Source organism: Sphaeramia orbicularis, chromosome 19, assembly GCF_902148855.1.
Source record: "Sphaeramia orbicularis chromosome 19, fSphaOr1.1, whole genome shotgun sequence".
NCBI classification, from domain to species: Eukaryota; Metazoa; Chordata; class Actinopteri; order Kurtiformes; family Apogonidae; genus Sphaeramia; species Sphaeramia orbicularis.
In genome coordinates this window covers 2,321,597-2,340,557 of record NC_043975.1, presented here as the reverse complement: position 1 = coordinate 2,340,557, position 18,961 = coordinate 2,321,597, and the positions used below count along the sequence as shown (strand labels likewise).

The following is an 18,961-nucleotide window of genomic DNA, read 5'->3' as shown; positions in this document are numbered from 1 at the left end:
AGTCCTGATGCATTTGTTGCTCATTAGTGGAACTTTGCAGAATGCATTAAATTCTGGATTGTCTTTAGATTTTCTCAGATTCATTCTAAACTTGTCAATGACTGAATTGGTTTCTGACTAGGATTGTTTGCTTGTTTGATCAGCTCTACAAATGGAACTAATCCAACTGTTCCTCACTGAGACATTGGAGTTGATGGAGTTTCTCTTCACTAGTAACCAGCTCTAAGGTCCAAACACTGATGTGCACCTGCACACAGGATGTGCTCCTCCGTCTCTATGGTAACCGGCCCCGCCTCCTCTCCCCTCTCCCAACCGCAGCGGGGGGGCCCACGGGAGGTGGGAGGAGCCCTTCCGAAGCGGGCGGCCCGGGTCTGATGTCCCAGCTCGTCCTGCTTTGTCCTCAGCTGCAGCAGACGCCGCTTCTCCCCAGGTTCACCAGAGGAAACCACACAAAATGCTTCTGCTGCCGCCGGCTGCTCTGTGCTGTCTGTGTTCAGGTCAGTGTTTCCAGCCATCAGGAGCCACAACACTCTACCTGTACAACACGCACACACACTAACCTTCATCCACGCCTCTGTTTGTCTACAGCGCTGGTCGCCACGGCAACACAGCTGATTCAGGAGGATGTAACACTGACCAGGAGAGTCGGTCAAAATGTCTCCTTCAGCTGTAGAGGAACTGAGGAGTGTTATGGCGGATATACACTCTGGTACCAGAAGAAAGACACAGAAACATTTAAACCGATTCTCTACATTTATAGAAACAGTGGTTCCATTTACAAATATAATCATCCTCAGAAAGCTGACTTCTCATCTGTAGATAAAGGTAAAGGTTATGAGTTGCAGATCCAGACAGTTGGACCCTCTCATTCAGCCTCATACTACTGCGCCTGTTGGAAGTCTGACAGTTCTACCCACAGTGAGAAAAGACTCCTGAAGTCTGTACAAAAACCTCCAGATGCACAAACATCAACCAGCGTTAGTGACACCAACAGAACAGGAAACCACGGCAACCATCCCATAGTTCAGCTCCATCTCAGACACAAACCAACTGATCTGAGGACACTTGAATCCCATACATTTCCTATTTTCCAGTGGATTTGACCCATTTGAACAGGTTTAATGTTGGAAAAAACTGAGCAGAAAAATCCCAATCCAAAGGACAAACACAATCAACCTGAAGAGTCATGGACACGGACCAATGTTGGACTCAGAGTTGGATCCATGAAAATGAACAGTCCATGAAAACCACTGCTGTGTTTGTCCACTTCAAAGCTCAAGTCAATCCTCTGGAGACCATGAATGGGAATCCATCCATCACTGGGTCCAGATCCAGTCCATGTGGACTAAAGGACTGAACAAACTGTCCAACTGATGCACAAAAGACAAAGACAAAACCGTCCTGTTGATGTGAATATGAGACAAACACATCATGGATCTGGAATCTCATCCTGGTTCAGCATCTGGACACGTTTAGTCCACGTCAGCCCACGGCGTCGGAGCACACAGGTTTTTGTACCAGCATATTTCACTGTGACAGGGTATGTGTGGATCTTTGGTTCTGGGACTAAACTGTACGTAACAGGTAAGAATCAACATTTAATATCATTTATTTACTTGTAAATCTGTCAGATGTGTTTAAAGTCAGTTTGTGCTGATTCAGGTTTGACAGGTTTTGATTTTTTATTCAAAGTTCATAATTATTCATGCAGGTACTTTTACAGAAATAAACTTTCATTCTATTTTAAACTGTCTCTATTCAATAGAAAATATTCTTCATAAAAAACCAAAATGTGTATTTTTATTATTTTATAAAACCTGATAAAAGTGAAGTTCAATCATCTCAGTCATTCAGAAACAACTGCAGATTCAAAAAACATCTGATACATGATGTGAAAAATACATTCAATTATATTTTAAAAGCATTTTTAAATGATAGGTGATGTTAATTAAGTTAATTGTGACAAAAATATCAGTTCAATCATATCGTATAAGTATAATGATACTGTTATTTACACATGTCAATAACCTGTATTACAAACTGTTCACATTAAGACAAATGGACACAATTAGATTATTAATGATAATGTCCAGAAATACAGTAATTAATAATAAAATAAGTACCTTAAAGTAATTAGGATACATTCTTTTAAAATAAGTCAACATTTATTTATGTCGTTGTTTTTACATAAACACTGTTCAACACAAGTGACACAAATTAATTTCTTTCAAATCTTTAATGTGATTTTATTTTAAATCTGATGATCATATTGTTCAAACATCTCAGTCATTCAGACAAACCTGCAGATTCAAAAACATGTTTTACATGATGAGAAAAATACATGCAATTCTATTTGAAATGCACTTTTAAAGCTCAGTGCTGTTCAATATGTTAATTGGGTCAAAATAGAAGTTTCCATTTGTATTTGACATGAGAATGAATGTGTTTAATTAATAGTATAAAGACTAAAATAATACCCAAATACACACTTATATTTACATTTGTGTCTTACACATATATTTCTTCTATTTAATGGCCTATGTTCTGTGAAAGTACTGGAACTGAGAGTAAAATAGCAGTTAATAAACATATAAAGGTAAATATATTGAATCAGTTCAATCCCAGATATAATAAATATGTTGTACTTCACTGTTTCATGACTTTAACATCTTCTTTATGTCAGAACTTTAGGAAATAAAAGAGTTTCTGTGATTATTGAAATGTTTATTCCAAACAGTCTGATAAGATATTATACATGACATCAATTATACAAAGTACACTGAAAGAAGAAAAAAAAGGGGATCAATAATGATCATTAAAAGGAGGAGAGAGAGAAAAAAAAGGGTAGTATAAGTCAATTAAATAAGGATGTAAAAAATGGAAAATAAAAAAGATATTAACAAGCCTGTACATTTAACCAAGCACACTGTGAGGAAACAAGACAAGAAAAAAAAAAAAAAAGGGGGGGGGGGGGTGCATAAGTACATTTATAAGTATACACACAAGGTAGCATTCATAGTCATAATACAAAGAAAGAAGAAAAAAAAGAGAGAGAGACAGAAGAGTGGAACAGTGCACATGTACATTTAGTATTAGGATATTCAAGTACAAACGGCAACCACGAACAGAAGAGTAGCACACAAAAAGAAAACACAGAAAGAATATTAAAAAAACTATTAGATTATTAATTAGAATGTCCAGAAATACAGTCATTAATAATTACCTTCAAATAATTCAAATACATTCATTTATTGATTTTTAATATTTATTTATTTTTGTGTGTATTTTAGTGTAGTTTGTAAGAGTCTGAGTACCGAGAAAAGAGATATATAAAACCCATTATTATTATTATTATTATTATTATTATTATTATTATTATTATTATTATTATTATTATTATTATTAGTTTACCATGTTTTAATGTATTTTAGCGTATTTTGCGTATATTTAAGGCATTCTTTGTGTTTTGTGTGTATTTGATCTTATTTGTGCTTTCTTTCAGTGCTTTTCTTTGTGTTTTGTGTGTATTTGATCTTATTTGTGCTTTCTTTCAGTGCTTTTCTTTGTGTTTTGTGTGTATTTGATCTTATTTGTGCTTTCTTTCAGTGCTTTTCTTTGTGTTTTGTGTGTATTTGATCTTATTTGTGCTTTCTTTCAGTGCTTTTCTTTGTGTTTTGTGTGTATTTTTCCACATGTTGCTGTGGAATCGCTCTAATGCTTCATGGCTGGAGGGGTTCAGGTCGGAGCTTTAACACTTGATTCTTTCTTCATTCATGGTGTGCTTCTATAGTTCAGTGCTGGTTTCTTGCTCAGTCCGTGTTGCTCACCGTGTCCACGTGTCCACCTTCAGATGATCCGGTGCTGAAGCCCGTGGTGGGTGTGTACCCGGCGGCGTCCACGGCCCCGGACGGGAAGACCTCCCTGATGTGTGTGGCCTCAGGCATGTCTCCTCCTGAGGTCCGCTTCTCCTGGAAAAGACAGAAGGACCACGGAACTGAGGAGGATCTGCCCGACGCCCAGGGAGAACAGCTGGAGGTCCAAGAGTCTGGACGGAGAACCTCCATCAGAACCATCCATCAGAACCACAACAGCTCAGATAAATACTGGTGCACGGTCCAGCACGAGGGGGGCACCACCCACCAAGGTGAAGGTTCTAGTTTCAGCTTTATTATTATTGATCATCTACAATTTCTCTATTGATTACCATGAGGTCGGATCCAAAACATACAAATACATAGAAACACATGGATGAATTTATCCTCTTATTTATACACACATTAAATACATGTGGTTTTTTTTTCTCACTTTTATCCATAATGTCTCAGAGGTGATTTTTCATTTTCTCTCTTTCTTCACTTTTTACCAAGTAGCTTTGAACGTACACACATAAACACAAAACCAGTTGAATTCTACAAACATTCACTGGACGTTAATGTCATTGAATGGAGTTTGAATGCTTTGGTTTATTATCAGTTGGTTTGATTCTTTTTACTGTTTCTGCTGCTTGTTTGACTTTTCTTTCCAGTAAATGTAGATTATTGAAGTATATACAGAAACAAACCAAACATTTTTATTAGAATTACTGGCAGAAAATGTCATTGAATTATGATTTTTTGTCATTTTTTTTTCTTTTCTTTATTGTTTCCAGTTGTTTTTCTTTCCAGTAAATGTAGATTATTGTCGTATCCAGTCCCAGTCAAAGTCAGTTTTATTGTCAGTTGTTGCCATATGTGCATCACATATAGAAAACTGAAATGACTAAACTCTAAGGCCCCACGCTGCAAAATGAACAGAGGAGAAAAAAAAAAACAATCTTGTCACTACGAGAATAAAGTCATTATTTAATGAGAAGAAAGTCGTATTTTTCAGAAAAACCTCATTATTTAATGAGAATAAAGTCGTATTTTTATGAGACTAAAGTTGTAATATTCTGAAAATTTGACCGAGTTTCCAGTTTTACAGCGAAGGCAACAAGCGAAGCAGCAATGTGTTGCTGGTGGGTTGGGTTCAGTATTTGGCCTTTGTGCGTAAACGCCAAATGAAAGAAGAACTTCACAAAATGTTCCAAGTTCCACATTTTTCAATGAGTGGGAACGACTTTATTCTCATATTATGACTTTATTCTCATTAAATAAGGACTTTTTAAAAACTTCAACTTTATTCTGGTTAAATAATGACTTTATTCTCCAAATATAACGACTCAATTCTCGTAGTGAAAAGTGTTTTTATTTTCTTCTGTGGCCCTAATACACTGTCGTACACACTCAGAAAACTCCACACATTTTTATTATAATTACTGGTAGTAAATGTCACTGAATTATGATTTTTTTTGTCATTTTTGTCTTTTCTTCATTGTTTCCAGTTGTTTTTCTTTCCAGTAAATGTAGATTATTGTCGTATCCAGTCCCAGTCAAAGTCAGTTTTATTGTCAGTTGTTGCCATATGTGCATCACATATAGAAAACTGAAATGACTAAACTCTAAGGCCCCACGCTGCAAAATGAACAGAGCAGAAAAAAAACAAAAACAGAATAGTGACAAGTGTTTTTATTTTCTTCTGTGGTCCTAATACGTCGCCGTACACACTCAGTAAACTCCTCACATTTTTTTTTCACTAATTTTTTCTCCTTTTAAAATCCATTTTCCTGAAAATATCAGTCATTCCCTCCCCAAAAATATCCGTTTGGTGTCGATTATTGTCATTTAATTTTTGGGACCAGATGTGAACCTTCCCTTGACTTGGCCCAAATGGAGATTATTGAAGTATATACACAAACAAAAACCCATTTGGATTGGAATTCATGGAAGTAAATGTCATTGAATGTTTTGCTGTGTTTTTAGTTGATAGTTGTTTTTCTTTCCAGTAAATGTCGATTCTATTTCCTACATTTCTCACATTAAAGCGCTGGAACATGTTGGATCAGCTCAAATATTGCAGCGTTTCTGTTTGATGGATCTGTTTGTTTGATGGTTCTTAGATGGAGTTCATGATGTCAGAGTCGACAGGATACAAAGTCAAATATCCAGATTTTCAGCTGCTCAGGATGAAATGAATAAAGCCCAGCCGTCAACGCCCCCCCCCCCCCCCCTTGCTGTAGTTGATCTTCCTGGGTTCATTCAGAGCAGCAGCACTGACATGCATGTGCTTTGGTGTTTCAGAGGTTCCAGCTTCAGCCTCCTGTCCTCCACAGAGAAGGTCAGCAGACCCACCAGCTCTGCACAAACCACAGCAGAAGATCAGCCGCCGCCTCCTCATGGACAGCGCTGGTATTCTGCCGCACCTACCACCACATATCGTTAGCCTCGGAGCACCGCTGACTAAGTCCCATTTTTCACATCAAAGCCAATGATGCAAAATGAAGCAGCGCAAAAGTGACGCACATACACCATATGATGTTGGATCTGACTGAGGAAGAAGAATCCACCATTAAACTAGAAGGAAATATTCATGTTTTTATGTCCCATCCCATCCAAGTTTAATGGGAGAAATTGAAGAAAAAAATCATAAAACAGAAAACAAAATGAAGAAAAACAAAGTATTCAATAAAATGAACAGAATGAATGAAAAAAATATGGAAAATAATACGCAACAAGAACAAAATAGAGCAAATAAAATAAACAAAAATTAATACATTTACAAAATAATACATAACATGAAAAAATGAGCCAAAAAAAAAAGGAATGAAATACTGGTGTTTATATAAATGGACATAAATATTGGGACACATCATGTCTCCAGCTGTCAGATGTCCTGTTCATGAGGATCTGACAGAAAAACAGCAATATTTCCTTCAAGTTTAATGGGAGAAACTGAAGAAAAAAAAATCATAAAACAGGAAACAAAGTGAAGAAAAACAGCCAAAGTATTTGATAAAATGAACAAAATCACAGAAAAATAATACACAACAAGAACAAAATAAGCCACAAACTGAAAAAAACCTGCAGAAAAAATACTAAACCATTGTACTTTAATAAATGACAGTGGATGGACACACATGGTTTATTGGTTAAAAATATATTCAAACACAGGTGTCAAACATGCAGCCTGTGGGATGAATTTACAAATGCAAAAAATTACACTGATCATATTAACGATCATTTTAGTTCAGGAGCCAAATTCAGCCCAATTCAACCTCAGATCAGTCAAATAGTATCATGATAACCGAGAAATAATGACAACTCATGATTTTTTTCGAAGTGATTTTGTGTAAAAAAAATAAATAAATAAAATTACATGAAAATATTTACATTTACAAACTATCCTTTGACAAAAAATATGAATAAACTGAACAAATATGAACCTGAAATGTCTTCAGTGTAATTTGACCCATATTCTGCTGTTAACCACTGTGATCTGTCCGTTAGAATGAACATGTAGAAATGATCCAATCACACATGAAAGTGTTAAAATTACACTGATGTTTCTTCATTAGAAATTATAGGTTCATGTTATTCACATTTTTTAAAGGATTGTTTGTAGATGTAAACATTTTCATCATGTCATTTTACCTTTGTCACTCTGAAACACAGAAGTTAGACAAAAAAAGGTTGGATTTGACATTATTTCTATATTATTGTGTTATTATTTTAAAGCTCCGACCCATTTCAGATCAGATTGGGTTGAATGTGGCCTGAACTTTAATGAGTTTGACCCCCCCCGTATTAAAGAGGAAATAAAATGAACACAAATTAAAACAAGATTTACAAAAATGATACAGAATGTGAAAAAATAAGGGAAAAAATAAATAAATAAATAAATAAATAAATAAATACATAAATAAATAAATATTGCTGTTTTTCTGTCAGATCGTCATGAACAGGACATCTGACAGCTGGAGACATGATGTGTCCCAATATTTATGTCCTTAGAGTTTACAAACAACAATATTTTTTTTTTGCTCATTTTTTCATGTTATGAATTTTTTTTTTTTAAATCTATTAATTTATGTTCATTTTATTTTCTCTTTAACCAATAAACCATGTGTGTCCATCCACTGTCATTTATTAAAGTTCATTGCTTTAGTATTTTTTCTGCAGTTTCCTTCAGTTTGTGGCTTATTTTGTTCTTGTTGCGTATTATTTTCTATAACTTTGTTCATTTTATCAAATACTTTGCCTGTTTTTCTTCACTTTGTTGCGTGTTTTATGATTTTTTCTTCAATTTCTCCCATTAAACTTGAAGGAAATATTGCTGTTTTTCTGTCAGATCCTCATGAACAGGACATCTGACAGCTGGAGACATGATGTGTCCCAATATTTATGTCCACACAGTTTACAAACACCAGTATTTCCTTCTAGTTTCATGGTAGATGTGTCTTCCTCAGTCAGATGTGATGACAGTAGATGGTTAGTTGTGGGAGAAAATTCTTCTTTCCAGTCCGAGCAGGAAAAACATGGTGGAAAATATTGATAAATGGATGCCACTTGTTCCTGATTCCCTTCTAAATCCCATCTTCAACAGGGCTGTCAAACTCATTTGAGTTCAGGGGCCACATTCAGCCCAAATTGATCTCCAGTGGGCCGGACCAGTAAAACAACAGCAGAAGAACCTGGAAATAATGACCACTCCAAATGTTTCCTCTTTGTTTCAGTGCAATCAAGATGAAATTATACAAATATGTACATTTGCAAACTATCCAAACAAAAATGATGTGAATAACCTGAAAAAACTGCAATTTCCTGAGAAAAATAAGTGCAATTTTAACAATATTCCACCTCAACTTCCCATTTCTACATGCATATTATGGGTTGGATCCACAAAGGCACAAAATATTTAAGAACAGGAAGAATAATGTTCAAATTTCACTTCCAAAATTTCAGGTTTTTCACATTTTATTGTTAAAGGAGAGTTTGTAAATGTTAATATTTTCATCATTTACTGTAAGTTTTTCCACTAAAACAAGGAGAAAAATTTGGAGTTGTCATGACTTCTTTATAGATGTAATGTAATCTGATGTTTTTCACATGAAACTAAGAACATTTGGAGTGATTATTTATCGGTTATTCTGCGATTATTTTAGTTGAGATCACATTGGTCTGTATGTGGAACCTGAACAAAAACCACTTCGACATCCTTGATTGATATCTTGATTCATATCTTCAGTGGAATTTTTGGCGCTTTTCAAATTCATCCTAGGGGCCGGATTGGACCCTTTGGCGGGCCGGATTTGGTCCCCGGGCCGCATGTTTGACACCTGTGCACTACAACATGTGTCCACCAATGTTGAACGTTTACATTTGATCCTTTAACGCTTTGGAATTTTCAGGATCTGGAATTGACTGTTGTTGAACGGATCATTTACAAATGTCTGTCCTTGTGTCCTGGTGTCTTCATGTCCTCGTATCTCCGTGTCCTCGTATCTTCGTGTCCTTGTATCTTCGTGTCCTCGTATCTCCGTGTCCTCGTATCTCCGTGTCCTCGTATCTCCGTGTCCTGGTGTCTTCATGTCCTCGTATCTTCGTGTCCTCGTATCTTCGTGTCCTCGTATCGTCGTGTCCTCGTATCTTCGTGTCCTCGTATCTTCGTGTCCTCGTATCTTCATGTCCTCATATCTTCGTGTCCTTGTATCTTCATGTCCTGTTGTCCTTGTGTCTTCCTGTCCTTGTGTCCTCATCTCCTCTCGTCCCTCCGTCCATCAGTGTCCTTCCAGGTCCAGACCAGGCTGAAGCTGCTCTGTGGACTCTACACCGTCCTTATAGTGAAGAGTCTGGTCTACTGCTGTGGACTCTGTCTGCTCATGAGCCTCTGAAACCAGGGACCGCCCACCACCGGATCACATGACCACCCGCTGTTCACCGCTCGCCTTTTCTCACATCACTTCAGCTCCTTCCTCACTTTGCTCAGGATTCACACCTGGACGTTCCGACACGTCCCGCTCGGATGGACATTTGGACATTTGACTTCCACATGTCCAACATTCTATTTACAGATACTTAATAGTTCACAGTTGAGTTTGCTTTGATTTTCAGGATCCACTTCATTCCACCTCCATCATCGTCTGAATAATAGAAAAATACACATTCACATCCATTCACATCCAACAATAATGATCCCATTCTTTTCATTTCTGTTGAAGATTTCATTGATTTGATCGTAGATTCTGAAGGTCTTTGCTTGGATTGATGTTTATCATCAGATGCATCTAGAGTTTCTCTGGATTGATTATGATGAGGTCGCTTAGAAAACATACAAATACATAGAAACACATGGAGGAATTTATCGGCTTATTTTCATTTTAATACACGTTTTTTTTCTTACGACCACAAATCTCACACTTTGTCGTTTTTATCATTATTCTGTCATTTCAATAATGTCTCACGTCTGATTTTGAATTTGAATTTCTCACATTTTACCAAGTAGCTTTAAAATACATAAACTCAAACCTATTATTATTATTATTATTATTATTATTATTATTATTATTATTATTATTATTATTATTATCATTAGTGAAATAATTCCTGAAGTAAATGTGATTGAATGGAGTTTGAATGTTGTGTCTTATCTTCAGTTGTTTTTATTCGTTTGAATGTTTCTAGTACTTGTTTGCTTTTTCTTCTCACTATATGTAGATTATATACAATATGTTCATGAGATTCAACCAGTGGAACTTTTTCAATAAACTCAAATATTGCAGCGTTTATGTTTCATGGATATCTTTGTTTTATCGTCAGTAGATGGAGTTAATGATGTCAGATTGGTCGGAAAATAATAAACAGATTTACATCTTATTATTATTTGAGATTGAAATGGATTTAAAACAAAAAAAGAAGAAATCTGTGAAGAAAAGTCAAGGATTCAACTGCATAAATAAAAACAAAACAACAAAAATTAAAGTTGACATAAATTTTCTTCAGGCCAACATCATGAAACTCAACCTCTGTGTTGATGATACTGTTATTTTAACATGAAAAACCTGTAGAAAGTATAAAAAAAAAACATTAAATGGTCAGATTTATGAAACAAATATTTCCAATCTACTAAAGTTCATTAATATGACACTATTTCTAATATCAAACTGACCATATTTATTGAACATGTTGAATTATTTTCATATCAGAGCTGAAGGTTAAAGGTTAAGTGAAGCACTTTGAATTGTCTTGTACATGAAATGTGCTACAGAAATAAACCTGCCTTGCCTTGTCATTTGTCCATTTCACTAATTCATCCCACGGGCCGGATCAGACCCTTTGGTGGCCCACATTTGGCCCCCGGGCCGCATGTTTGACCCCCCCGCTCTAAATAAAAACCTGTTGATTTCAGTCTTTGACTCACATTATAATTAAAGTTTGATAAAATAAAATTAAACATGTATCTTTTTAATATCATTAAGGTTAAGGTTCAGATAATGAACAGTTTTTTCTTGTTTAAATGTTTTCTAAATAGATGTAATAATTCAAATCACTGATAAAACTGTCCTTTTTTCGGCCTTATTTTTATTCTGTTCGTTAAAGTGAACAGAGGAAGGTAACTCTACAAACCACAGTGTGGTGGTTTTAGTTCCCGTCTCAGTGTGGTTCATGTTCTGCTGCTCCGATAAATGACAACAGATTGATAACAGACAGGAAACTCAACAACGGAGTCAACTTTTTTTCTGTAAATGTGGAGGTTTCATCTGGTGTGAATGTGGAGGCTGTTGAACAGAGGAAGTGTTGATTCTCTGTCAACAGTCTAATAACCACAGAGAACACATTCACATCTGATCATCCACCTCCTCCCACGTACGCCATCACAAACACGTTTTTACACCAAGTTCAACCACTAAACACAGTCCACCCACCAGGAGCTCACAGACTCAGTTTAATCCAGATTCAGGCTTTGACCAGTTCAAGACAGACCCTCAGAGAAAAAGCACAAAATGAGGAAGACTCTGCACTGCTGGAGGACACACAACAACACAACAACACAACAACACAACGACACAACCCAGTCCAGTCCAGCTCAGTCCTTCTATCGCCCCCTTGTGTTTGACAATATGAACTCTTTCCTTCTGTTCTCTCCTATTCAAATGTCACTACTACACCATCTGCAGCTCACACAACACAACAATAAAAAAACTAAACACACAACACAACAGAACACAATGAAACATAAAACAACAAAAAAATATAAAACAACAAAAAACACAAAACAAGAAAAAACACAACACAACAAAAAAATACAAGACAAGAAACAACACAACAAAACACAACACAAAAAACACCACACAAAAATACTACAAGACACCACAACAACAAAAAAAGCACAAAACAACACAACACAAAACAACAAAACAAAACACAAAATAGCACAACACAAAAAAACACAACACAACATGACATAACAATAAAACACAACAAAAAACACAACACAACAAAACACAACAAAATACAACACAACAAAAAACACAAAACAACACAACAAAACACAGCACAACAAAAAAAACACAATAAAACACAACACAATAAAACGCAACACAATTAAACACACAAAACACAGCACAATATAACACAACAGAAAACACAAAACAACGCAACACAATATAACAGACGCAACAATAAAGACAAAACAACGCAACAAAACACAATAAAACAAAAAAACAACACAACACAAGAAAACACAACACAATATAACACAAAACAACAAAAAACAACAAAACACAACACAGTATAACACAACACTATACAAAACAACACAACATAACACAACACAAAAAAAAACACAAAACAACACAACAAAACACAGTACAAAACAAAAACAACACAACAAAACACAAAATAGCACAACACAAAAAAACACAACACAACATGACAAAACACAATAAAACACAACAAAAAACATTTTACAACATTTTATCGTATTTGTGACAAATGGATCAAGTTTATATCCTTTAGCCATCCTGAATCTCTGTTATTCCTCTAAAGGTGTCCCTTTTTTTATGATTGCTTATGATTGCTTTTTTTTTTTTTTTTTTTTTTTTTTTTATATATATATTTGAGTAATACTGAAACCGTAAGCACCCATTTATGTTTTTTTTTTTTTTGTTTTTTTGTTTATTTGTTTTGGGGGTTTTTTTGTTTCTGTTTTTTTTTTTTTTTTTTTTTTACACTTTTGTATGTATTATGAAAAAAAAATTGCATGGCAGCTAAATGTCCACATAGTGGAGAACTACACATTGCCTCTTAAATGTTTTGATAAACTGCTTTGCTGCTGATGTATACAATAAAAAAAAGTTAAAAAAAAACAAAAAAAAAACACAACACAACATCACATAACGCAATAAAACACAACAAAAAACACAAAACAACACAACAAAACAAAGCACAACACAACAAAACACAAAATAGCGCAACACAAAAAAATACAACACAACCTGACATAGCACAATATAACACAACACAAAAAAACAACACAACAAAACACAACACAAAACAACAACACAACAAAACACAACACAGTATAACACAACACTACACAATACAACATAACACAACATAATACAACATAACACAACAAAACAAAACAACACAATATAAGACAACACAAAAAACACAACAAAACATAACACTGTATAACACAAAACAACACAACAAAACCCAACACAATATAACAAATCCCACCCAATCCCAGTCCAGTCCAGCTCAGTCCTTCTATCGCCCCCTTGTGTTTGACAATATGAACTCTTTCCTTCTGTTCTCTCCTGTTCAAATGTCACTACTACACTATCTGCAGCTCATTCTCACATGTGCTTTTACTCTGAACATCACAAGAAGAAGCAGAAGAACAGCACAAATCCAAACACAAACAACAGCTTTCCAAAACTGTCCAACAACCAAAACACAAATGAATGAAATAAACCAACCTGACAGGATGAAATGTCCAATCAGGGACATGAGCTCAGACATTTCATGGAGTTTGGCTTCCTTCAACAAATCCTTCAACCATCCTGACAGACGTGTCAAACCTGGAGGACATCTGAGGGACGTCCCACCGGGACGCTTCAACAGCCCGTCCGTCCAAATACGGTCACACCCACAATTCTTCAGTGTCATCAGCTTGGATCTGAGAACTATATATATATATATATTTGTATACATACACACATACATATATACACAGACACAGACATACATATGCACATACAAACATACATATAAAAAAACAAAGAAATTAAACAAAAATAAACAAATAAAATTAATAATTTAACCCTTTCATGCATAGTGGTCAGTACAGTGGACAGTTCTTCTCCAGCTGTTCTCTTATATATTCATGGGTTTTGTTGTTTTAGTTCCATATCAGCCAACACAGTGGACACTAATGCATCATCTCATACACTGGAATTCATACCATTACTGTAATTTTGCTGTTCTTGATAAACCTGATCTGCACTAACATGTTTCAGCATTAGTCAATTATTTGTTAGAAAAAAAAAAAGTTTTGTTTTTTGTTTTTGCATATTATCTCCATGAAAAGAGTAATAACTAGCATTAGAATGGGTTAAAATGTGAGAAAACATCATTTTATTTTATTTCATTGTTTTCATGTCACTTTCTGATATTGGGTTTTAAACATGTGTCTTTATTTCAAAAATTAAATGCATGGACATTTTTGTAACTCCATGAAAAAACAAACAAACTTGATCACATTGTTTTTTTCATGCCTATGGAGGAATAGAAACATTCAAGAAAAAAATTGTAACCAAGGTTCTCATAATTAATGCATGAAAGGGTTAAAAAATAAATATAATTATAAAATTTAAATAAATACATAAATAAATAAAATATTATAATAATAATAATAATAATAATAATAATAATAATAATAATAATAATACTTTCCCACACTTCTACAGTTGGGTCCCACTATTAGTCCCACAAGCTCAAATCCAACACACTTTAAACTCTTCTTTTTTGTGGATTCAAACACACACTATTTCCTTGTTTCTGTTCAGTGTACAGGTTCTCCTTGTCCCCTCAGTGCTCTTTACAGTCGGAGTTCTTGCAGCAGAAACAGGTTGAATCAGTGACAGTTCAATAAATGTCAGTGAGCTGCAGTTTGTTGTCTGAGACACTAGAGGGCAGCAGAGTCCAGGTTTTCTACTGAGCAGCAGCAGCACACAGCAAGTCCACTACTACCACAAGTCTGAAAACCACCACTGTTAAAGGGAAAGACTGAGTCCAAAAATGAAGAAATGAGGAGAAGAAAGGAGAAAAGTTTCATCTTTAATCAATGATTCACAGACAAAAGCAAATGAAAGACATTCAAGAGTCCATTCAACATTTCTTTGGAAACTCAGGCTCCGTTCAGACTGCAGCCAAATGTGGCCCAAATCCCATTTTTGGACACTATTTGACCTGGATCTGACCTGTTCAACACACTTTGAACGCCACTAATCCAGTTTTTTCCAATCCCACCCAGACCACTTTCATATGTGCTCCTAAATCTGATACGTGTCGGATATTTTGCGATGCCACGTCAGTCTGAACGGCCAGGTGGCATTTATCCGACCTTTCCGTCATTGAAACGCCAGTACAGCCCGACTGCAACACGCTGGTGAACAGATAGAGGTGGTGGGAGATGAGTGTGTTGTGGTGAGAGTGTTACGGAGAGGCGGTCCCAGATCTATGGAAACCTTCTTCTTGTCGTTTGAAAATTGTGAATGAAGTGTGTGTGAGTGAAGCCGCTAACATCACTATCCCACCACTCCTGACTCCGCCTCCACATCCAAATAGTCGGTTGTACAGACGTAGCAGCCATTGCACCACAAAAGGCCACAGCAAAAACCCTGGCTCTGCTCTGTTTGAATCTTCTACTTGGAATTCTTGGACTGTAATGGTGCTGACTTGGGTTGGACACAAACTTGATCAGTGCCACACACGCCCATACCAGATGCCTCCAGATTTACTTCTGGAAACACAGTGCGTGCTGCGTGGGCACGGATTACGTCAGGACCTCGTCTGCACATGCGGGTCACTTCAGGGTCGCATTCAAATCAAATCCACTAAAAACACAAACAAAAGCACTGAAATAAAGCAAAAATAAGATCAAATACACTAAAAAACAATAACGTTAACCATAATAACCTTGTTTGAGACCCCTGCTGCATCAACACCTAAAAATATCGATACAGTACTTTTTTTTTTTACTATCGATACAGTATTGTGAAATGAAATATCGCGGTATATGGCAGAAGCGGTATTTTCTAACTCCCCTATGACACCGCTGGACCGTCTTCAGCGCTGACGGACACAAACACCAGCAGGAACTCAGTCCAACGTCCACAGAGGACGGACAAACCCACTCAAACTGAGCCGTGGTCGTGTCTGTCAGAGACGCGGCCGAGACAAACGCCGCTGAAAAAGCAGACGGAAAGGCCGAGCATGACACCACAGAAGAAGAAGGAGTCTGCGCCCATGTGTGGAGGACTCATTCCACTCCCACAGAAACAGGTGTGAACAGTGACAGTGACATGTCATTTACTGTTGGAGACACTAGAGGGCAGCAGAACCCAGGTTTTCTACAGGCAGCAGCAGCACAGACCCAGTCCAAACAGAGGACTCATTCAGATTGAAGAATTCCAACATCTGGATCTGGATACATGTGCATTACAGATTAGATCTACGACGGCACGAAACATTTAGGAACAGGACAAATGTTGTTAAAATTGCACTGAATTTTCTTTAGACATTTCAGGTTGTTCATATTTATTCAGGTTATTCACATGTTATTGTTAAGGAAGAGTTTTTAATGTAAATATTTTCATAATTGTAATGTAAACGGAATTATTGTGCTTTTCTTCTGACTAAGATTGCTATGTTCTTGATATTTGTATTATGTATGTTTTGCAACTGCATATATGTTAAATTTCATTGCATGTTCGGAATAAATCACTAAACTAAATGAATTTAAGGTTTTTTTTACACTAAATCAAAGAGAAAAAAAATGGGTGTTGTCATTATTTATAGGTTATTATGATATTATTTTGAGTTTGATGCCCTAACTTACACTTTGCAAATGGTGGGCCGGATTTGGCCCCTGGTCCGCATGTTTGACACCTGTGCTTTAGTCCATCTGATCAGCTGTTTCAATCATGCATCATATCATTATTATAATCAATAACCTGAATCTACTATCCACCCTCTATCTATTTTATAAAAGCCAAGTGACCTCTGTGTGTGTGTGTGTGTGTGTGTGTGTTAAGGATGTAACGATATGAATATTTCATATCACAGTTATTGTGACCAAAATTATCACAGTTATCATTATTATCGCAGTATTGTTGAAACTGTGCTCAAAATGTTTAATACACACTGAAATAATTTAACCAAGTTGTATTTTGAAAAAACCCAAACCAAACAAAAAAAAAAAACATAAAATAATCGGCACAATGTCCCTTCTGTTGCAGAAGCGTTCAAATATGAACCCTTAGTGGTCTGAGTCTATTTTCTCTGTTTTTCAGTCCTTCTGATTTTGCCTTTATATACGATAGAAACAAATGTTTACTATACCCATGTTTGGGATCTGTTTTTTCAGCACAACTTCATCCACATCATCTGTCTATTATTTTTCTCTTTAACCTACGTGCGTTCACATTCCAACCAACATCAACAGAAGCAGAGGATTGTGGGAAGTGCCACTGGTCCAGACACAGTAGAGTCATGAGAACAGATGAACAGTGTCAGTGATGTGTCAAACCCAGAGTCTGTGCATCATTTTCACTGTTGAACTCACACTTTGTGTTGGTTTTCTTTCCAATATTCACTGCAAAAAGGATTTTCAACAAATGAACAGAACTTTTGTTTCTTATCTTTTGCCTAAAAAACAAAACTATCCTTGACAAGACACTTTTACACTAGAAAACTAATCCAACTGTTCCTCACTGAGACATTGGAGTTGATGGAGTTTCTCTTCACTAGTAACCAGCTCTAAGGTCCAAACACTGATGTGCACCTGCACACAGGATGTGCTCCTCCGTCTCTATGGTAACCGGCCCCGCCTCCTCTCCCCTCTCCCAACCGCAGCGGGGGGGCCCACGGGAGGTGGGAGGAGCCCTTCCGAAGCGGGCGGCCCGGGTCTGATGTCCCAGCTCGTCCTGCTTTGTCCTCAGCTGCAGCAGACGCCGCTTCTCCCCAGGTTCACCAGAGGAAACCACACAAAATGCTTCTGCTGCCGCCGGCTGCTCTGTGCTGTCTGTGTTCAGGTCAGTGTTTCCAGCCAATCAGGAGCCACAACACTCTACCTGTACAACACGCACACACACTAACCTTCATCCACGCCTCTGTTTGTCTACAGCGCTGGTCGCCACGGCAACACAGCTGATTCAGGAGGATGTAACACTGACCAGGAGAGTCGGTCAAAGTGTCTCCTTCAGCTGTAGAGGAACTGAGGAGTGTGATGGCAGTGTTACATACTGGTACCAGAAGAAAGACACAGAAACATTTGAACGGATTCTCTACATTTGGAGGAATAGTGGTTCCATTTACAAATATAATCATCCTCAGACAGCTGACTTCTCATCTGTAGATAAAGGTAAAGGTTATGAGTTGCAGATCCAGACAGTTGGACCCTCTCATTCAGCCTCATACTACTGCGCCTGTTGGAAGTATGACAGTTCTACCCACAGTGAGAAAAGACTCCTGAAGTCTGTACAAAAACCTCCAGATGCACAAACATCAACCAGCGTTAGTGACACCAACAGAACAGGAAACCACGGCAACCATCCCATAGTTCAGCTCCATCTCACACACAAACCAACTGATCTGAGGACACTTTGAATCCCATACATTTCCTATTTTCCAGTGGATTTGACCCATTTGAACAGGTTTAATGTTGGAAAAAACTGAGCAGAAAAATCCCAATCCAAAGGACAAACACAATCAACCTGAAGAGTCATGGACACGGACCAATGTTGGACTCAGAGTTGGATCCATGAAAATGAACAGTCCATGAAAACCACTGCTGTGTTTGTCCACTTCAAAGCTCA

At 36.7% G+C, this 18,961-nt stretch overlaps 2 protein-coding genes across 2 annotated transcripts; both read left to right on the top strand.

Moving 5' to 3' along the window:
* The first annotated feature begins 129 nt into the window (after positions 1 to 129).
* LOC115439257 (M1-specific T cell receptor beta chain-like) lies at positions 130 to 10,640 on the top strand. The gene is made up of 6 exons (XM_030163061.1): positions 130 to 497; positions 589 to 906; positions 1,540 to 1,584; positions 3,851 to 4,144; positions 6,159 to 6,266; positions 9,639 to 10,640. The coding sequence occupies exons 1-6, from the start codon at positions 455 to 457 to the stop codon at positions 9,746 to 9,748; spliced, it is 918 nt and encodes a 305-aa protein (XP_030018921.1). The 5' UTR covers positions 130 to 454; the 3' UTR covers positions 9,749 to 10,640.
* Positions 10,641 to 16,358: 5,718 nt separating this feature from the next.
* Positions 16,359 to 18,789, top strand: LOC115410424 (uncharacterized). Its single transcript, XM_030122070.1, has 2 exons — positions 16,359 to 16,427; positions 18,057 to 18,789. The coding sequence occupies exons 1-2, from the start codon at positions 16,359 to 16,361 to the stop codon at positions 18,750 to 18,752; spliced, it is 765 nt and encodes a 254-aa protein (XP_029977930.1). The 3' UTR covers positions 18,753 to 18,789.
* Positions 18,790 to 18,961: the final 172 nt, after the last annotated feature.